Source organism: Syngnathoides biaculeatus, chromosome 22, assembly GCF_019802595.1.
Source record: "Syngnathoides biaculeatus isolate LvHL_M chromosome 22, ASM1980259v1, whole genome shotgun sequence".
NCBI lineage: Eukaryota > Metazoa > Chordata > Actinopteri > Syngnathiformes > Syngnathidae > Syngnathoides > Syngnathoides biaculeatus.
Window position 1 is genome coordinate 14,027,676 of NC_084661.1, and position 15,751 is coordinate 14,043,426.

Here is a 15,751-nt window from a genome sequence, read left to right on the forward strand (position 1 = left end):
ATTTTAGAATGTTTATAAGGATGACACTTGACCTTTAAAGTCCATTTTAGGGTCACCCAGAAATTTCAACTTAAAGCTTAGCTCCCACTACAATTGAATTTTTTTTTTATATTTGTGTGTTTGTTTGTTTTTATATAGATGAGGAATGAAGGCAATCAAATGAAGTAAAGTGTATATTTATTAATTTTTAGATTATATTTTTTGCGTACACCAGGCACGGTGTCTGTCGGAGCAGCGTTGCTATAGAGACGGGCTTAATTGAAGTGTGTCACGGGCATGCCACTTTTGTGTGAAACGTGAAGTACAAAAAAAAAAATCTACTTTAATAAGAACACTTATGCTAATGTCGGCGCCGAGTGCCGCTAAGAGCGTGCCGATCGGTCTTCCCTGGAAATGCACCAAAGGCACTTTGCTGCGCCTCAACGGGAGGGCGGTTTAAAACATTATTCATATGTCATGTTTCGTATGCAAACAGAGACCCTCGTCTGTTTGTGTATGACTGTACAAACACATGTTGGCCTTTATTTTTAGGGTAAGCGGCAATAGGCTGGAGTCACGTGCCAGATTCAATGCGAAGGACATATAGTTCAAACGCCCAAGTATGTTTCCACTGTTGAACCCCCCCCCCCCCCACGCCCCCATGCGGTACTGTGCCCACGGCCTTCAGAATCAGCACTGTTGATTTGTAAATTAAACAATAAACTGCCGTATTAGCAAAGAAACTGTCAGATTTCAAATTCGTCCTCACGGCCCCAGCGCGCTAACCCTCGGTGATGTCAGCATTTTTCCATGCACTCATTGGTCAGTCAGAGCAAAAACACATCTGTAGAAATCCGCATACATTAATATATTTAATAAAGAGCATTTATGGTGATTAGGATGGATTTTGTTTACATTTTGGGCGGTTTGTCATTTTCTTGAAGAAAAATGTACTTTGAATTTCTCCAGATGGTGTATGTGGCACCGCTGTATAGCTTTAGATAATCTTTTCACATTGTAATCATCGCTGTAATCTGTCATCATCTCTGTAAAACTATTTATCTACTTAATATAGCCTCTTAATCTATATGTTCTGCTATAAGAGTTTTGAAAAAGTTTGGAAATAGTTTAGAATGTGTAATAAAGCTGTAATTATCTTTTAAAAATGGTAAACGTTATTTGTAGATCCAATCTATTTCCCACGACTGTGTTTGGAAAAGATCTGTTCACGCCATTGACCTATATGGGACATCCAATATGGCGGACATCCTGACGTATGGCAGCAGACCAATTTGCGCAAGGTAGAATCTATTATGAGAACGGGGATACCCTAAGGATTTAGGCCTTGTGCGCTTTATCGTACGTCGACGTCGCCGCCATGTTGGATGTGGCCAGAGAGAGCGAGAAAGAGAGAGAGGGAGAGGGAGGCGGAGGCAGCCGAGTGCGGGCTCAGTCAGGTCGAGAGCCAGGAAATGGACATCAGCAGCGGGGAAGCCGGGGGGCCACCTCTCCCAGGTACGACACACTTTTACCCACATTTATACTTTCTTACTCTGCGTGTTATTGTTATTATTTTAAACAATATCTTTAAGTACAGGGTCTTCTTAGTTATTTTGAACTGGAATGCGGGTTCTCAAAACTATCGCAAAATGTCACGGAAAACAGATTAATGGGACTGACACAAAGTAATCATTACTATCATCTTTTTAATTTTTTTTTATTTTTGGATGACTTAATGCAGAACGACTTTAAATGTATTTAAAATGTGATTTATATTTTCAGAAGCGCTGTCTGATGAAGATTACCTTTAAAACTATTCGTGTTTTTTTTTAAACGATGCTAATTTGTTTGGCTAATGTTTACAATTAGTAGAAATTTTTCCGTGTAACAATATGATATTATTTATTTTATTTATCCGTCGCGTTGTCTGACGACCTGCATTGTATTACATGGAGATGTACTGCTAATATTTTGGCAGATCTGAATTACTACGAAGTGTAAAATATTAATTTAGTGATATGTCTGTTTTGTGGGGGGTTTTTTTTTCCACACACGCACAAGAAAAACCCCAACAACTGGTGTTGCAGGTTTTGTTGGCCTTTTACACAGACGAAGGGCCCTAAATATGACTTTGTTGAAGGAGTGTATCCATTTTGTGGCTATTTTTCCACCCTTCTTGCGTGTAAATCTGCTTTCTAACAGTATTTAGCTGGTGTTTTTGTTCCCTTTTTGCCATTAAATTTCATAAAATGACTCCCAAAAACAATCTTTCGCAGGATTTCCGTGTAATTCATGAGCGATGCAGCAATTTGATCAATTAATTCACAACTCATAAATGACCAAATCAACTATTGAAATGATCGATTAATGCTTTACATACATTGTTTAACTTGTAAATATCCAAATCCAATTTCTGCCATCCTTCATGAAAAGCAGACTTGTTTTCTACAAAATATGACATTTGCATAAATTTGAGGGGTAAACAATGAAAACATTTGCGTTTTTTTTTTAATCTTCTGAGATGTTCAAACCAAATAACTATTTTACATAGAAAATAATGAATTGTTCAATCAAAGCGTTTGGCAGGTCAGCGGTGAGGAACTTATGGCTCGTGGGCCACTGCCAGATCATTTTGAAAGGCCCCTAACATTTATCCCACAAATACTAAAAATATTAAATGATAAACATTTGCTCAATCGCATTTTTCCCCCTCCATGTAGTGTAAATAGCACAAGATGCGCCGATGAGCTCGCACTCCAATCAAGCGAAGAAGGTCCACTTAAACGCCCCACTCCGGCCACATCATCTTAAATGACCTTCCCGTCTCCCGTCCTCCTCCGCGTTGGCTAAATGGCTCCAAACGACGCCCGGCTGTGCCGAGCAGTCCCCCACCCCCCGCGCCCCCCGCCCGTGAACAAAAGGTCCTTGATTCGTCAAATCCCGCGCCTCCCGCTGCCCACTCCTCGGAGCGATGTTGTCATTTTCACCAGCTGCTTCACCTGCCTGCCGCTCGTCTTTTGGGGCGTAGGTGTGCGCCCATAAGGGCCTCACTCTCCACCACTTGAACATGACACATACTGTACACTTATTTGTTCTCAAAGCGCAGAATATCTTGGGTTTTTTTTCGTTTTTTTTTACCGTGACAATTTTAGCTTTACCTCAGCGCGGAGAGTTTATTCAGAAATGAATCCCTCGCTGTGGATTTAATAACTTTCCTCGGAAATCATAAATATATCTGGGAGTCCTGCTGCAGGGCTGTTTTGCCAGCCCGTTTGTGTCAAAATGAGTTTGCAGAAACGTCACACTGCTAATTGCTAATTTTGGGTGCGTGTGTTGGAGATTGTGTTGAAACGCGATCGTTATGAAACAAAATGTTAAGTAGGCTTGCAAGCTAGTGCTACCACTGGTGGTTGTGTGTAAACATGCCGCAGAATTCCATCCTTTTTGGAGCCAGAACACATACTTTACAACTAAAAAAAATGATGACACACCAAAAAACATAAATCTCATAAAAAGTAGCACTATAAGACGCACTTAAAAGTCTTTAGTTTTCTCAAAAACCGACAGTGCGCCTTATAATCTGGTGCGCCTTATATATGGATCAATACGGAGCCTTTAGCGCAGCTCCATCTAATGGATGCATAATGTAACCACAGTCTTTACTGTAGCGTCTATTCTATGCGCCTTATAATGCGGTGCGCCTTATATATGATTTTTTTTTTTTTAAATCGACCATTCATTGAAGGCGCGCCTTATAGTGCGGAAAATACAGTAATTAATGTGTTATTCAGTCAGTCTTTCTGGGAAGTTTTTAAATGTACAATGGAAAATAGATTTCCCATAAATAGAAAAGGAAACATATTTAAATAACGTGTAAATATAAACTGTAGAGTACCAGGCATCTATTAGGAGTGTTTAGTAAGCTTTTATTATTATTTTTTTCTTTAAGAAAGACTTCAGGCTCTGTTTCTGATTTTCCCCAAAAGCTTAATTACGTCACCGTTAGTCGCGCGTACGTGTCCCGCTGTCTCATTGGTTGCGGCTCGCTGCGGAGGTCCGCATTCCCCGCCACGCCCCGCCCCGATCGAAAGGTGACATTTGCCGAGGACTTCTGAGCCAAGCAGCAGTGATGAAGTTGAATTTTTCTCCGCGCCTCGTCTGCGCTTTCGCGTTTGACTTCCAGCCTCGGTGTCGGCGAAGAACATCATCTGTGAAATTGAGACTAACCAAGTGGAACAGGATTGCGAAGGGAGCAGCTTGAGCCGCAGTATACACCCCCACCCCAACCCCCTTCCCCACCTATATACGCTCGCCGCCCATGCTGATCACATTATCGCAGCGCAATATTTTTGTTGACGCGGATTCTTGCTCACGTTGGCTGTTTAATTGAAATGGCACAAACAAAGGACTGACACGTGTAAATATGTGCGGGAGAAACACGACGACGGAATCCCGCGTCCAGCCGTTGCGCTTTGAGCCGCCATTTTCTGTCATGGCGTGTGCCTCGCCGCCAGCGGCCATCGTTGCAAAATTCCACCCCCCTGACCCGATGTCTCGATGGTACGATAACGAATAAAAAAGGATAATTACTAAAATTAACGTGTAAAAAAAATTCCACTTTTGTCTTTGTTATCTCCAAAACTACATTTCAAATGGATTGTGCGACTCGCGAAATTACAAACAGGGGCGACGCGTCGCCTTATCGCAGGCGGACTCGCGTCCCCCCCCACCTCAGACACGGCCAAAATGGATTTTTGTGTTGAGGCTCCCTTCAGAGATTGTAATGGCTCGTCTTTGGGCTGTGTCATTACAAGTCACATGACTGCCTGCCTGAGCGCTGATAACTGTCATCTTTATTCTGCTTCTCACAAGCAAAGATAGGGCTCAGGATGGGGGGGGGGCAAGAAAAAAAATCTCTGCTCTGATGCTGGCTGAAGCCCAGGGTGGAAAAATGAGGCGCGACGAATGGGAATTGCGGGTGCCTTTCTTCCATACAGGAGAATTTTGCAACATTGTTATTTGTCGTTAAGACAACAAAACAATCACAAAAAACATTCCGATCAAAATAGTCGGAGAGCGTCGCTTGAAAAAGTGACAGGTGCCCTCTATTCGACTAATTTTGCAATTAAACGGCGAGTTCTATTGGCTTTTTGAAAACCATTCCCGCCCGACACAAAAGACTCGCCCTGCAGACTGAATTAAATGGCCGTTAAATTAGGGAGCCATTATTGCATTCACCGCTCTGCTGATTTTTGTGGCGCCCACCCCCCCCCCACCTCCCCCAACACATGACTGAAAAACACTAAGGCAGTAAGGTAGACTATTTAAAATGACCTCTCATGATCGTCTTTCATCAACCTAGATTTACATTGTAGGTCCGAGTGACCGATCCCGGTTCATGCCCAATATTATGTAGAAATTGATTTTTATGTGTATTTTTATGTGTATGTGAAAAAAAAAGCATGTTTACACTTAGTTCCCGTAATTTCTGGACTATAAGACGCACCTGATTATAAGCCTCACCCAGTAAATTTTTAAACGAAAAACCATTTTGTGGAGACATAAGCCGCACCGGTCTATAATCCGCGTGTCCAGACATGAGATATTTACAAAGAAAGACGGTACACGGAAAGAGTTTTTAAAGTTTTAATAATATACCTTAGCTTTTTTTTCCCAAACAGTGCCTGTGACACAGCACTAACAGGGCTGGATTAAAAAAAAACATACCGGTAAAAGTCACTGAGACGCGGCAGTAACACAGCAGCAACATGGTTCAGGCCACCTGCTTTGATTACTTTTTGACTATTGCTTTTTTCGTCTTTTTACATTGCTCCAGTTCTTCCCGCTACCGTTTCCAGTGTCTCACCATCGATTCATTTATACCAAGTTTATGTGGAGCAGCTCTGTTTTCCTTCTTTATCGCCCAGCTTGATTGCTTTTAACTCGAAAGCTGCGTCATACGCATTTTTTCTTGCATTTTCCACGATGAGGGTCGGTTCCTGCTAATTTTATTCATGCACAAAGCGCGAAGTTACATTAAATTTGAATCTTCCTCGACACATATATTCACACCTGTCTCACTTTTACCTTTTCTGCTCGAGCTCCCCCTGGCGCCCGCTGGAAAAAACTGCATAAATTAGCGGCATCATTGTATAAGGCGCAGGGTTGAAAGCGTGCGACAAAAGCCGTGGCTTATAGTACGGAAATTACGGTATTTACATCAAGCAGTGACAATGTAAATGTAAACAATGGTGAATACAAAACAGAATTCATATATTTGTTTCTAATTCGTTTCTATTCCGTACATATGAACGCAAATATGATTTTAGGGGCGTGGCTAAAATGCCGCCATTTCACGCGCTGATGGGTCTGGCCTAATTTGCCCGCCCCCCAACTATATAAGAACTTCAGAAGGCATTCGTTGGCATTACTGGGATCAATTATAAGTTACTTAGTTGTTATAACTACTCCGATTTCTCTACCATTGCAGCGTGCAGTAAGCTAGCCGGCTATGCCTAAACCCTGAAAATAAAAATATATTACTTGCATTCGAGGCTACATCTTACAGACCAATGCGTAGACAGCACATACTAGACAGTTGGGCAATGCTAAATTGCAAAACTGCGATACGAGCGTAATAGTTACAGTACCTTGCCTTTTAATTACGAGAATCTGCTCATCCCTGATAAGGATGTGATTCGATGCGACCGCTTTGTGTGGCGGAGCAGCAATGCATATTGTGCTTAAGCCGAGCCACCTGAAGGAGCCAGCGCAGTAATTCAGGCAATTAAGAGCATTTACCCAGAGAGTGAACCTAATTAAAAAAAAAAAAAAATCAATTCAATTCAGCATGTCAGGTCCCAAAAAGGAGTCGGCGTAGATAAGACATTTGCAGGATGGACGGCTTTCTGGGAGTGCGAGTGATCTTATCTAGCGATAGGATGGCTCGGTCCTGAAATTTGAAATATTGGATTGGATTGCTTCACCTTGGTGGTGATCTTTTCAGTGAAGGGTAAAGTAATTTAATCTTTTGGATAGTGACTAATGTATAGATCGGAACAACGACGCATTTTTTTTCTGCTGTTCCGTAACGCCATGTTAGCTGGCGAGTTGCTAACGTTAGCTTGCCGGTGAACCTCGGGGTGATGGAAGATTCTAGTAGCGGTTGAAACAGGCAGGAAAAGCTTTTTGTGGGGTTGGCGCTAGAGGAAGCAGCATGGTAAACGTCTCAAGACGATGCAGATAAGGCCTGGGTCGTTATTGACAGTGTTGGAAGTTAACGGCAGAGCAGATGCTAACGGATAGCTGCTCAATGTGAGGTACACGAAGTGCCCAACTGAAGATATGATAGCAACCACTACAAGAAATCATTACAAAATTGCTAATTAATTGTTGTTTTATTTTTGTACAGCTCTTTTAATTGTTGTTTTTATATTGTGGAGGACAAGCACATCCCATGTTAATAGACGTGTCAAGGGCTGGGATGCCCGTTAGCAAGTGCTCATTTGACAAACTGCGGAATTAGCACAACGCGCTGGTTCTTTGTGCGTCGCTCAAGGAAATCGGCATCCAGTCAGATTCCGTCCGCCTCTTCCTTCCTTCTTTCCTTCCCCTCTACATCGAATATAAAGACGTGACCTACATTTCCTCATAATGGTTTCGGATGGCTTCGACAAAAAATGGAGGCTTACAGGAAAAATCAGTTTGGCTCAGTGATGAATTTATCTAGAACGTGGTTAGTTTTGCACAGTCGTGGAAGTGTAGTACACTCTCCAGTTGTGACAGGGACACAAGAAAAATGGATTTGTGACAATATGTGTTTTATTTTCTTTCAATGGAAAGGAACTTTTTACATAATGTTGCAAAATTCACTGACACTTCTGGCCAAACCAATAGGTACCATTCTTTGTATGTTGTAAATGACAAAAAAAAAAAGTCAGCAAAAATTCTGATGTTTTTTTATTCGTTATTTAATTGTAATATTATTTTCTTTGTTTGTATATATATTTTTTAATCTGCAGCAGTTTAGTGTGCACAGCATCACTCCCTTTAATATGCACCCATTTACTGTCACAAAAAGCATAAGTGAAAATTTTGATGTACTTAACGGGGGGATGAAAAATGTAAATACTACAAAATTTGAGATTTTATTTTTAATGCAGCATGTCCAAAATGAAAATACAAAAGAAATTTGTAATTAAAATAAATAAATAAATAAATAAATATTTTTGGGGATGTGAAAATAATCCTCGCAAAAATTGTTGTTGGAGTGTGGTATTACATAACTGAATATAGTCACCAATTAATTAATATCGTGGTCCTTTTTGCTGTATATTTGTATCTCATTAACTTTTGAGCAGGTGTGCCTGATGTTGCGCAAGGTGAGCGCGTATCTTATTATTAATAGTAGACACATTAACGCTCCAAACATCACACTGCTAGATGTCAAAACTGAGCAATAAATACGCCGGCTCTATTATTAGTTCTAGAATATGTAAATCCCAGAGCGAGTCGGCTATAAAAAGCCATGCGTGGAATTTCAGCCGGGCCCTATTCAAGTGTTCCAGACATCCCAGTGTTCCAAGGGATACACGGGCGTGAACGCGCGTTTACATTCGGAAACAATCTCGGGGCACGGCGGGGTTATGACACTTCCTGCCACGTCTCCGCTCCTTGACAGCTCCCGGAACGGCAACGGTGCCACGCTGATAATGGATGCGTCGAGCGCGGACCCGAGGCGAGGCCCGTCTCTCTCTTGCGAGGGGATGCGACGCTTTTATGGCAATATGACTGACTGTCTCCTTCCCACTCGACGGGTGGACGCTTCGATTCGGCTCCGAGGCATTTCCTCGCCGTCTAAAACTTGCAACAAATGCTAACGGTCGGCAGGCCAAGCGGACCGTATGCTCTCCGTGCGGCGCGGTGGGCGGAAGCGAACGCGGAGGCAGGGATGACTAACGATGATGACTAATCAAAGCGTGTTCACGGTGCTCTTCCGGGTCATTTGTCTCGCCTTTGTGTAGTTCACCGATATCAAACTCAAGCCGCTGGGCCCAGATCCAAACCACTGGAACACTTTATGTGGCCCACTAAATCAATTAAAGTGTGTCTATTTCGTGTACTGAAATTGGAAACTTACAACACACCTGATACGCATTAACAAATAGTTTATTAACATAGATTAGTGTATGCGCATGCCACCATTTTCCATAACTTCTGATTTCAAATTCAGTTCGTCTTCTTTCCATGTTACATTCATATTTATAATCTATACTTTGTCCATGAATTGAAATATTTGAGGGAGCAGTTTATTTGTCTTAAGTTAATGAAAACCAGAGATCATAAAGCATCAACACCATGCATTTAACATGTACACAAATTATGAACTCATGTTACATACGCAACTGTATTAAGTAGTTAAATTATTCAAGAAAAGTAAACTAGCTTCACAATACAGGGAGTCCTCGGGTTAAGACGGTCTCGACCGAAGACGTTTCGACTTTACAACGCCCGTCCGCCATTTTGTCTGGCTAATGCTCGTCCGTGTTTGTGCGCCGGGAGTATCTTTGCATTTTTTCGGCCTCCTTTTGAGACATTATCGCCCCAAAGAAGAAACCTGTCTCTTTTAGCAATGGTTCTGCAACCAGAAGAAAATCCATTACCACGGAAACGAAGCTCAAGATCATTAAAAGATTGGAGGAAGGAGCGACACCAACACCACCAAGGCTTCAGTCGGTCGACCGTGGTGACAGTTATTAAAGACAAAGCCCATAATTTAGCGCATGTGAAGGGTTCCGTTCCTATGTCGGATACAATGACCACAAAACAAGGTTCTTTGATACATGTTGAGATGGAGAAGATTGAGGACCAGGTTCCTTCGCAATAGCTAAGCACGACCTCCCCTTCTTCTTCTCCATCCAACTTTTAGCAGTAATGCTGAGTACATCATCTTGTTTATTTCAATGTATTTGTTTTTTTATAGAAAGTATTTTGATGTGAATTCTGACGTTAACGGTGGAGTCCGACTTAAGTCGAAATTCAAGTTAAGTCGCTGCCGTAGGAACGGATCTCAGTCGTAGACCGAGGACTCCCTGTAGTCCTCAATACTATTAGCTAACATACAAGCCTAAATAACACGCTAGTACCAAAATGACATCTCACAGGGGTAAACAAATAAGTGCAGTAGCGCATTACACAAACGGTGTGCAGTAAGTCATTCAAATCACGTACTTACATTTACCCACAATAATAAATGTTAGGCGATGAAGGCAGAATGTATCCGCAAAGAAAAATATAAAACGCTTACTCTTTTGGCTGCAGGTGAGGTGCATTCAAGCACGGCCAGCACAAATGGACACCTCAATTGCAGATGAAAAAAACAGTAGCAATTGGTTAAAACTAACAAAGACTCCACAAGATGGTGCCAAATAATACTTTTACTGGTTTAGCCTGAGCACAGAAACAATGAACAGATCAATCTTTCAGCCTGTATTTATAAAATATGTAACTGCCGAACCGCAAGCATTGCAAAGGTTCACTGAAGTTCACTATTTCAGAGTCCCTACATAGCGGCTAAGTAAGGGGGGAATGATTCTATAAACAGTCATTGTAAACCAAAAGTCAATTTTCCATTTCAATTGTCGATTTTAATTTTTTTTATTTTTGCTCCTAATGTTGTGGCCAGTGAGAGTTTAAGGATTGCATGTCCCACTTTAAACAGAGGTCACATCCCTTGAGCAGCCTTAGGGTCCACCCACCCTGATGGTCTGTGACAGATGCCCACAATTCCTGTTGTCCTTGCTTGGAGTGCAGTCCCTCCCTGCAGTTTCCAAAAATAAATAAATAAAAAAAGTTCCCCTCCTATGTTGCACTTTTCCCTTTTTTTTTTTTTTTTTTCTCAAATTGCCTCAAGCATCAGCCATTGTGCTTCTTGACTGCAGTATTTGCATTCCAATATAAATCATCTTGTCTGAATATTTTCCCCCGGGGGTGTTTATCACGAGACAAACACACTCTCCTCTTCGTACCGGTTGTCTTTACCTCGCTAACCTCTTATCTCCCGGCTGCCGCCGCGCCGCGCTCGTCCTTGGCTGAGTCCCGCGTCCTTTACTCCGCTGGGCGCTCGCCAAGGGTTTTCGCCACCGTGAGGTTTCCACCCGCGTATCCCCCGCTGCGTGTGTCCTGTTACTGGGCAGCCACCACGGAAGGAACTCTTCTCTCGTCGTTTAATCCTGTCTGATATGACCACATAATCTGGACTCCTCTCCATAAATAGAATTGGGAGGGGGTGCAAAAGTGATTAGAAAATACAGTGTTGCCGTGACATACTAGTGACCTGACTTACGTGATTTTTAAAAAACGTTTTTTACTTGAGATACAAGCATTGTATAGTGGCTGTGAACCTGAGCTCAACTCACTTCACTGCTGGCAGCAATGTGAAAATCTTTCATTATTGCCAGTCCCACCTTGCCAAGTTACGCCAAATTAACTCTAAAACTAAGAGAATTACAAGTGTATTTAAAAAGCATAACGGGATATTGAGCACAAACGTTGGAGCAACACACGTAGACAGATAAATTAACAATATCTGCAGGCATATATTCTTCATCCTCTGCAAAGAACACATAGCAGCCACTCCTGAAGGAACAGCACAATCTTTTGTGAATTAAAGCAACAAAAAAAAAAGTGACAAAAACTGTTTAATGATTTATATTCTATTTAATTTTTTAATTGCTAACTTTTATAATGTAAAACATGAATTGTTTTTCTAATTAAAAAAAACAACTGAACATTCAAAAATATTCACTTTTTCATTTCAGGGTGATAAATCTAAATGGGGCGGCACGGTGGATCAGCTGGTAAAGCGTTGGCCTCACAGTTCTGTGGACCCGGGTTCTGTCCCGACCCCGCCCGTGTGGAGTTTGCATGTCCTCCCCGTGCCAGCGTGGGTTTTCTCCGGGCACTCTGGTTTCCTCCCACATCCCCAAAATATGCAACATTAATTGGACTCTCGAAATAGCCCCTTGGTGTGATTGTGAGTGTGGCTGTTTGTCTTGGCTGGCAACCAGTTCAGGGTGTACCCCGCCTCCTGCCCGTTGACAGCTGGGATAGGCTCCAGCACTCCCCGTGACCCTCGTGAGGATAAGTGGCAAAAGAAAATTGATGGATAGATGGAAATGTAAATGGTTAGCATTTGAAATCCTAAACAAAAAAAGTCTACTCTCCTTTGTTATTTACATGTTATTGACTTACTAATTGACAAGTCAATATTACTTTTTATGGAAGCTATTTAAAAACAAAATGCTATCGTTCAATTAATCATGTTGTCGTGGCGTAAAAGAAGCGCAAAATGATGTTAAATATCGTTAAATAGCGACCTCTGATCGAACAGACACAATACCGCAGTAAAATGGATCAAATAAATTCCCGCTACTCCACCGGGGTTAGATATTTATTTCGGTTTAAACGAAAGCAAGTGTGTGTGTCTGTGTGTGTGTGTGTGTTTGTTGGTGAATGTCGTCAGATAGCAGGGGTCTAATTAAAGAGCTGGCATGTCCCGAACCTGCTCAGCCTCTTTGTTTAACACTGCAGCTAATCTCCAGCTACACAGTGCTGTGTGTTATCTGCTGATTACTACTGCGAGGTGTCCACCAGATGGATGTCAAAGTGGGACAGATGCATACGCCGCTGCTGCGTACGCGACGCATTCGAGTGTCGCGTCTTTAAAACGCGTGGCCCGTCTCGCGCGAGTCAATACGAACGGTTGCCCTGCGTACAAATAAACAACTTATTTGGCACGGTGTCGAGCGCCCCCGTGGAAACAGCGACTAAAAATATGCACGCACTTAGCGGCGGCCACTCACCCGTCTAACGGTGTGAATCACGGCTGCATTCGAATTCGTAAATGACCTTGACACACGGGCCGCTCGTCTCCATTATTAAAAAAAAAAAAAAAACTCTGTGGAGGACACGGCAGTGTTTAAAGTCACATATTTGCATTCTTCATACGAGTGTAAAAATACGTACAGTGCAATAAAATTTAAATCTATGGACGTAATGGTTTGAATACAAGTTGGTCTTGGAACAAAATCTTCAGGCTTTTAGAAGGGAAAAAAGAAAATGTCAGGAAAAGCCAACTAGAACATCAGAACTTTATTATATAAATATTTTTTCACATTTTCATTTTCACATTACCTCACATCTAATAAGTTTTTTTATTTATTCTATTGTAATTATATTGGTTTAAGCACCTTGCTCGTTAGCGGCACTCAAATAATGTCCCCCCCCAAAAAAAAAGGCTTGTGGGAGTCACTGATGGTGTAGTGGTACACATGCCTGCCTTCGTTGCGGGTAGCGTGGGATCGATTCCCGCTCAGCGATGGTGTCCATATCTGCCCTGTGACTGACTGGCGACCAGTTCAGGGCATAGTCCGTCTTTCGCCCGAAGCTGACTTTCCCCTAGCCCTTGTGAGGATGAGCGCCTTGAATAATAACACAACAAAAAAGGCTTTTGATTTGATTTAAGATTTATTTGGACTTAATCTGAGTTATCCTTTTAAAAATTGAAGTTCAGAGATTATAGGTCACTTTAATGGTGGAAAAGGATTTGTCTTTTTTTTTTTTTTAGAGCACAAAAAAACAAACATTTGAACAGGGGTGTGTAAAGTTTTTATATCCACGATAGATAGATAGATAGATAGATAGATAGATAGATGTATGGTGACTGTGTATCTCATATTGACGGCAGCTAGCGGTACTAAAACCAAACATTTATACAGGGTTGTGTAGAGTTTTTATATCCACTATGGATGGATGGATAGATAGATATTTTTCTTTCCCAGCGTTGCAGAGAGGCTCATATTGACGGCAGCTTGCGGCTTCTGTATTTGTGAGCTGCGTTCACTCGAAACTGTCCCATTTCTTGGCCTTTTGTGCTCAAATTACAGCATAATTGAGCTGCCATTTGTGTGTGACGGAGGTTTCAAACTCGTGCTGTTCACAAACGGTTGCCTCGCGACAACTTTAATTATAGTCCACCTGTCATTCCGCATTAATCAAGCTTCTCAGAATTCATTCTGATTGCCGCGTTCAAGGAGACAGCTGCATTTTGTCGAAATAAGTCCGGTGCGTGTATTGTTGTGCTCTTGGCGTCACTCGGCTAGGGTTGCAAAAAATTCTGAGCAAGTGCCGCAATACTTTTTCTGCACGCTCGCTGCACAGTGCGTGGCGGTGTTGTGCTCACCACTTCTGCTTGTATGCCGGCTATCAGGTCACACTCACTCACGGCAGATAGACGGATAAATCAGCCTTTATGACCTCATCTTAACGCGATTGGCTTTCGTCTGGTATTTGGGGACATGCCAGCGGGTGCGTGCAAGTGCAATGCGGAACCTCAAAGGTCGAATGCCTTAAAACTCCTGAGATCCAAATGCATTAGTACCTCGAAGTATGAGTGACCCATGTTTTGAGATCTGATACCTTCAATGTTCCCTCTGATTTTTGACGTGTCTGAGCAAACACACTGACCCCGTGAGCGCCCCCCTTTAGCCACTGTGAGCAACATCAGACGTACGCACTGTGGTCAATAGAAAATCTCGTCCAGTTTCACCACTTTTTCTTCTATTATTCACATACCCCGGTGTTTGTAATTATGAGTGTACCCCTTTAAATTGGAGAGGTGTTGTCAGGTAAACTAGGAAGTAGTGTGGCCCGGTGTGCCCCGTGTGGCCGAGCAGCATCTCTCTGTGAGAAAAGACGTCAGGCTGTAATTCACGTTGCTGGCTCTGTTTTCCTCTGCGCTGAGAGTGTGCGACAAGTGCGCAAATGCGCAGTTGCGCAGCTTAGATTGAACATTGGATACGTTCATGCATACATTTTTACGCACCAACACCAAACCGATACATGTATGCATCCATATCTAGTACATGTTTCTCCCTGTGACTCCGTGGGTTTTCTCAGGGTATTACAGCTTCCTCCCACGCTCCAAAAAGACGCATGATTGGTTGAGCCAAGACTCCAAATTTATGTAAATGCAAGCGTAAATGATTTTCTTTCAATAAGCGCCCTGGCTGGCGAACAGTCTAAAATCAGCCGGGATGGGTTCCAGCTCACTTGCCGTCCTAGAGTGTATAAGTGCCAAATGGATGGCGACCAAAAAATAAAAAATAAATAAGGCCCAATGTTTCAGTGCATATCTAAGGTGTCTGAGGCCTAAATGATCAGCTGCTTGCGCCAAACTACCAACCTTTTTCCTTTTGTCGCCATCTTTGTGCAGCAGCCTACTTGATGGCGGTGCGCAGCGTCTCCCAAATTAATCCTGGTGACGGATTGCCGGCTTTTGAAGTCCTCGTCGCTGCTCGGAGGCAGATAAATTCCAGCAGAAACAGATTTCCATTCCGCTTTCATGTCTCCGACGGCCAAATTGAAATTTCCACAGGCCGAGTCCCCCCCCCCCAAATCAAGGGAGATGTTTTAATTGAGGCGTAGCGAGAAATATCAAATAAGCAATGGGGCAGAGGGAAGGGGGGGGGGCATAATTGTAGCTATTGAGACATGAAAATTGTTAAAACAACTAATTGAATTCCACTTGGGCCAGCAGTGGCACTTTGACAGTGGATGTTGACGTTTGAAACAGCAAAGCCATTTTGGCAATGGGGGGGCTCGCTCATAAAGAAATATTTCACTCCAACAAAAAAAAATTACAATTACATTTGGAATATTGTCCATTTATTAACCCATTCGTGGGCAGCGTCCCATTTTTGGGACATCATGA

General features: G+C 42.5%; 1 protein-coding gene across 1 annotated transcript in view; it reads left to right on the forward strand.

The window, feature by feature from the left end:
- The first annotated feature begins 1,360 nt into the window (after nt 1-1,360).
- Nucleotides 1,361-15,751, forward strand: part of LOC133495987 (zinc finger protein 385C-like) — a 36,661-nt gene continuing 22,270 nt past the window's right edge. The window contains exon 1 of the mRNA XM_061811096.1: nt 1,361-1,494. Coding sequence (XP_061667080.1) covers nt 1,365-1,494 — 130 coding nt within the window. The 5' untranslated portion in view covers nt 1,361-1,364. The remainder of the gene's footprint in view (nt 1,495-15,751) is intronic.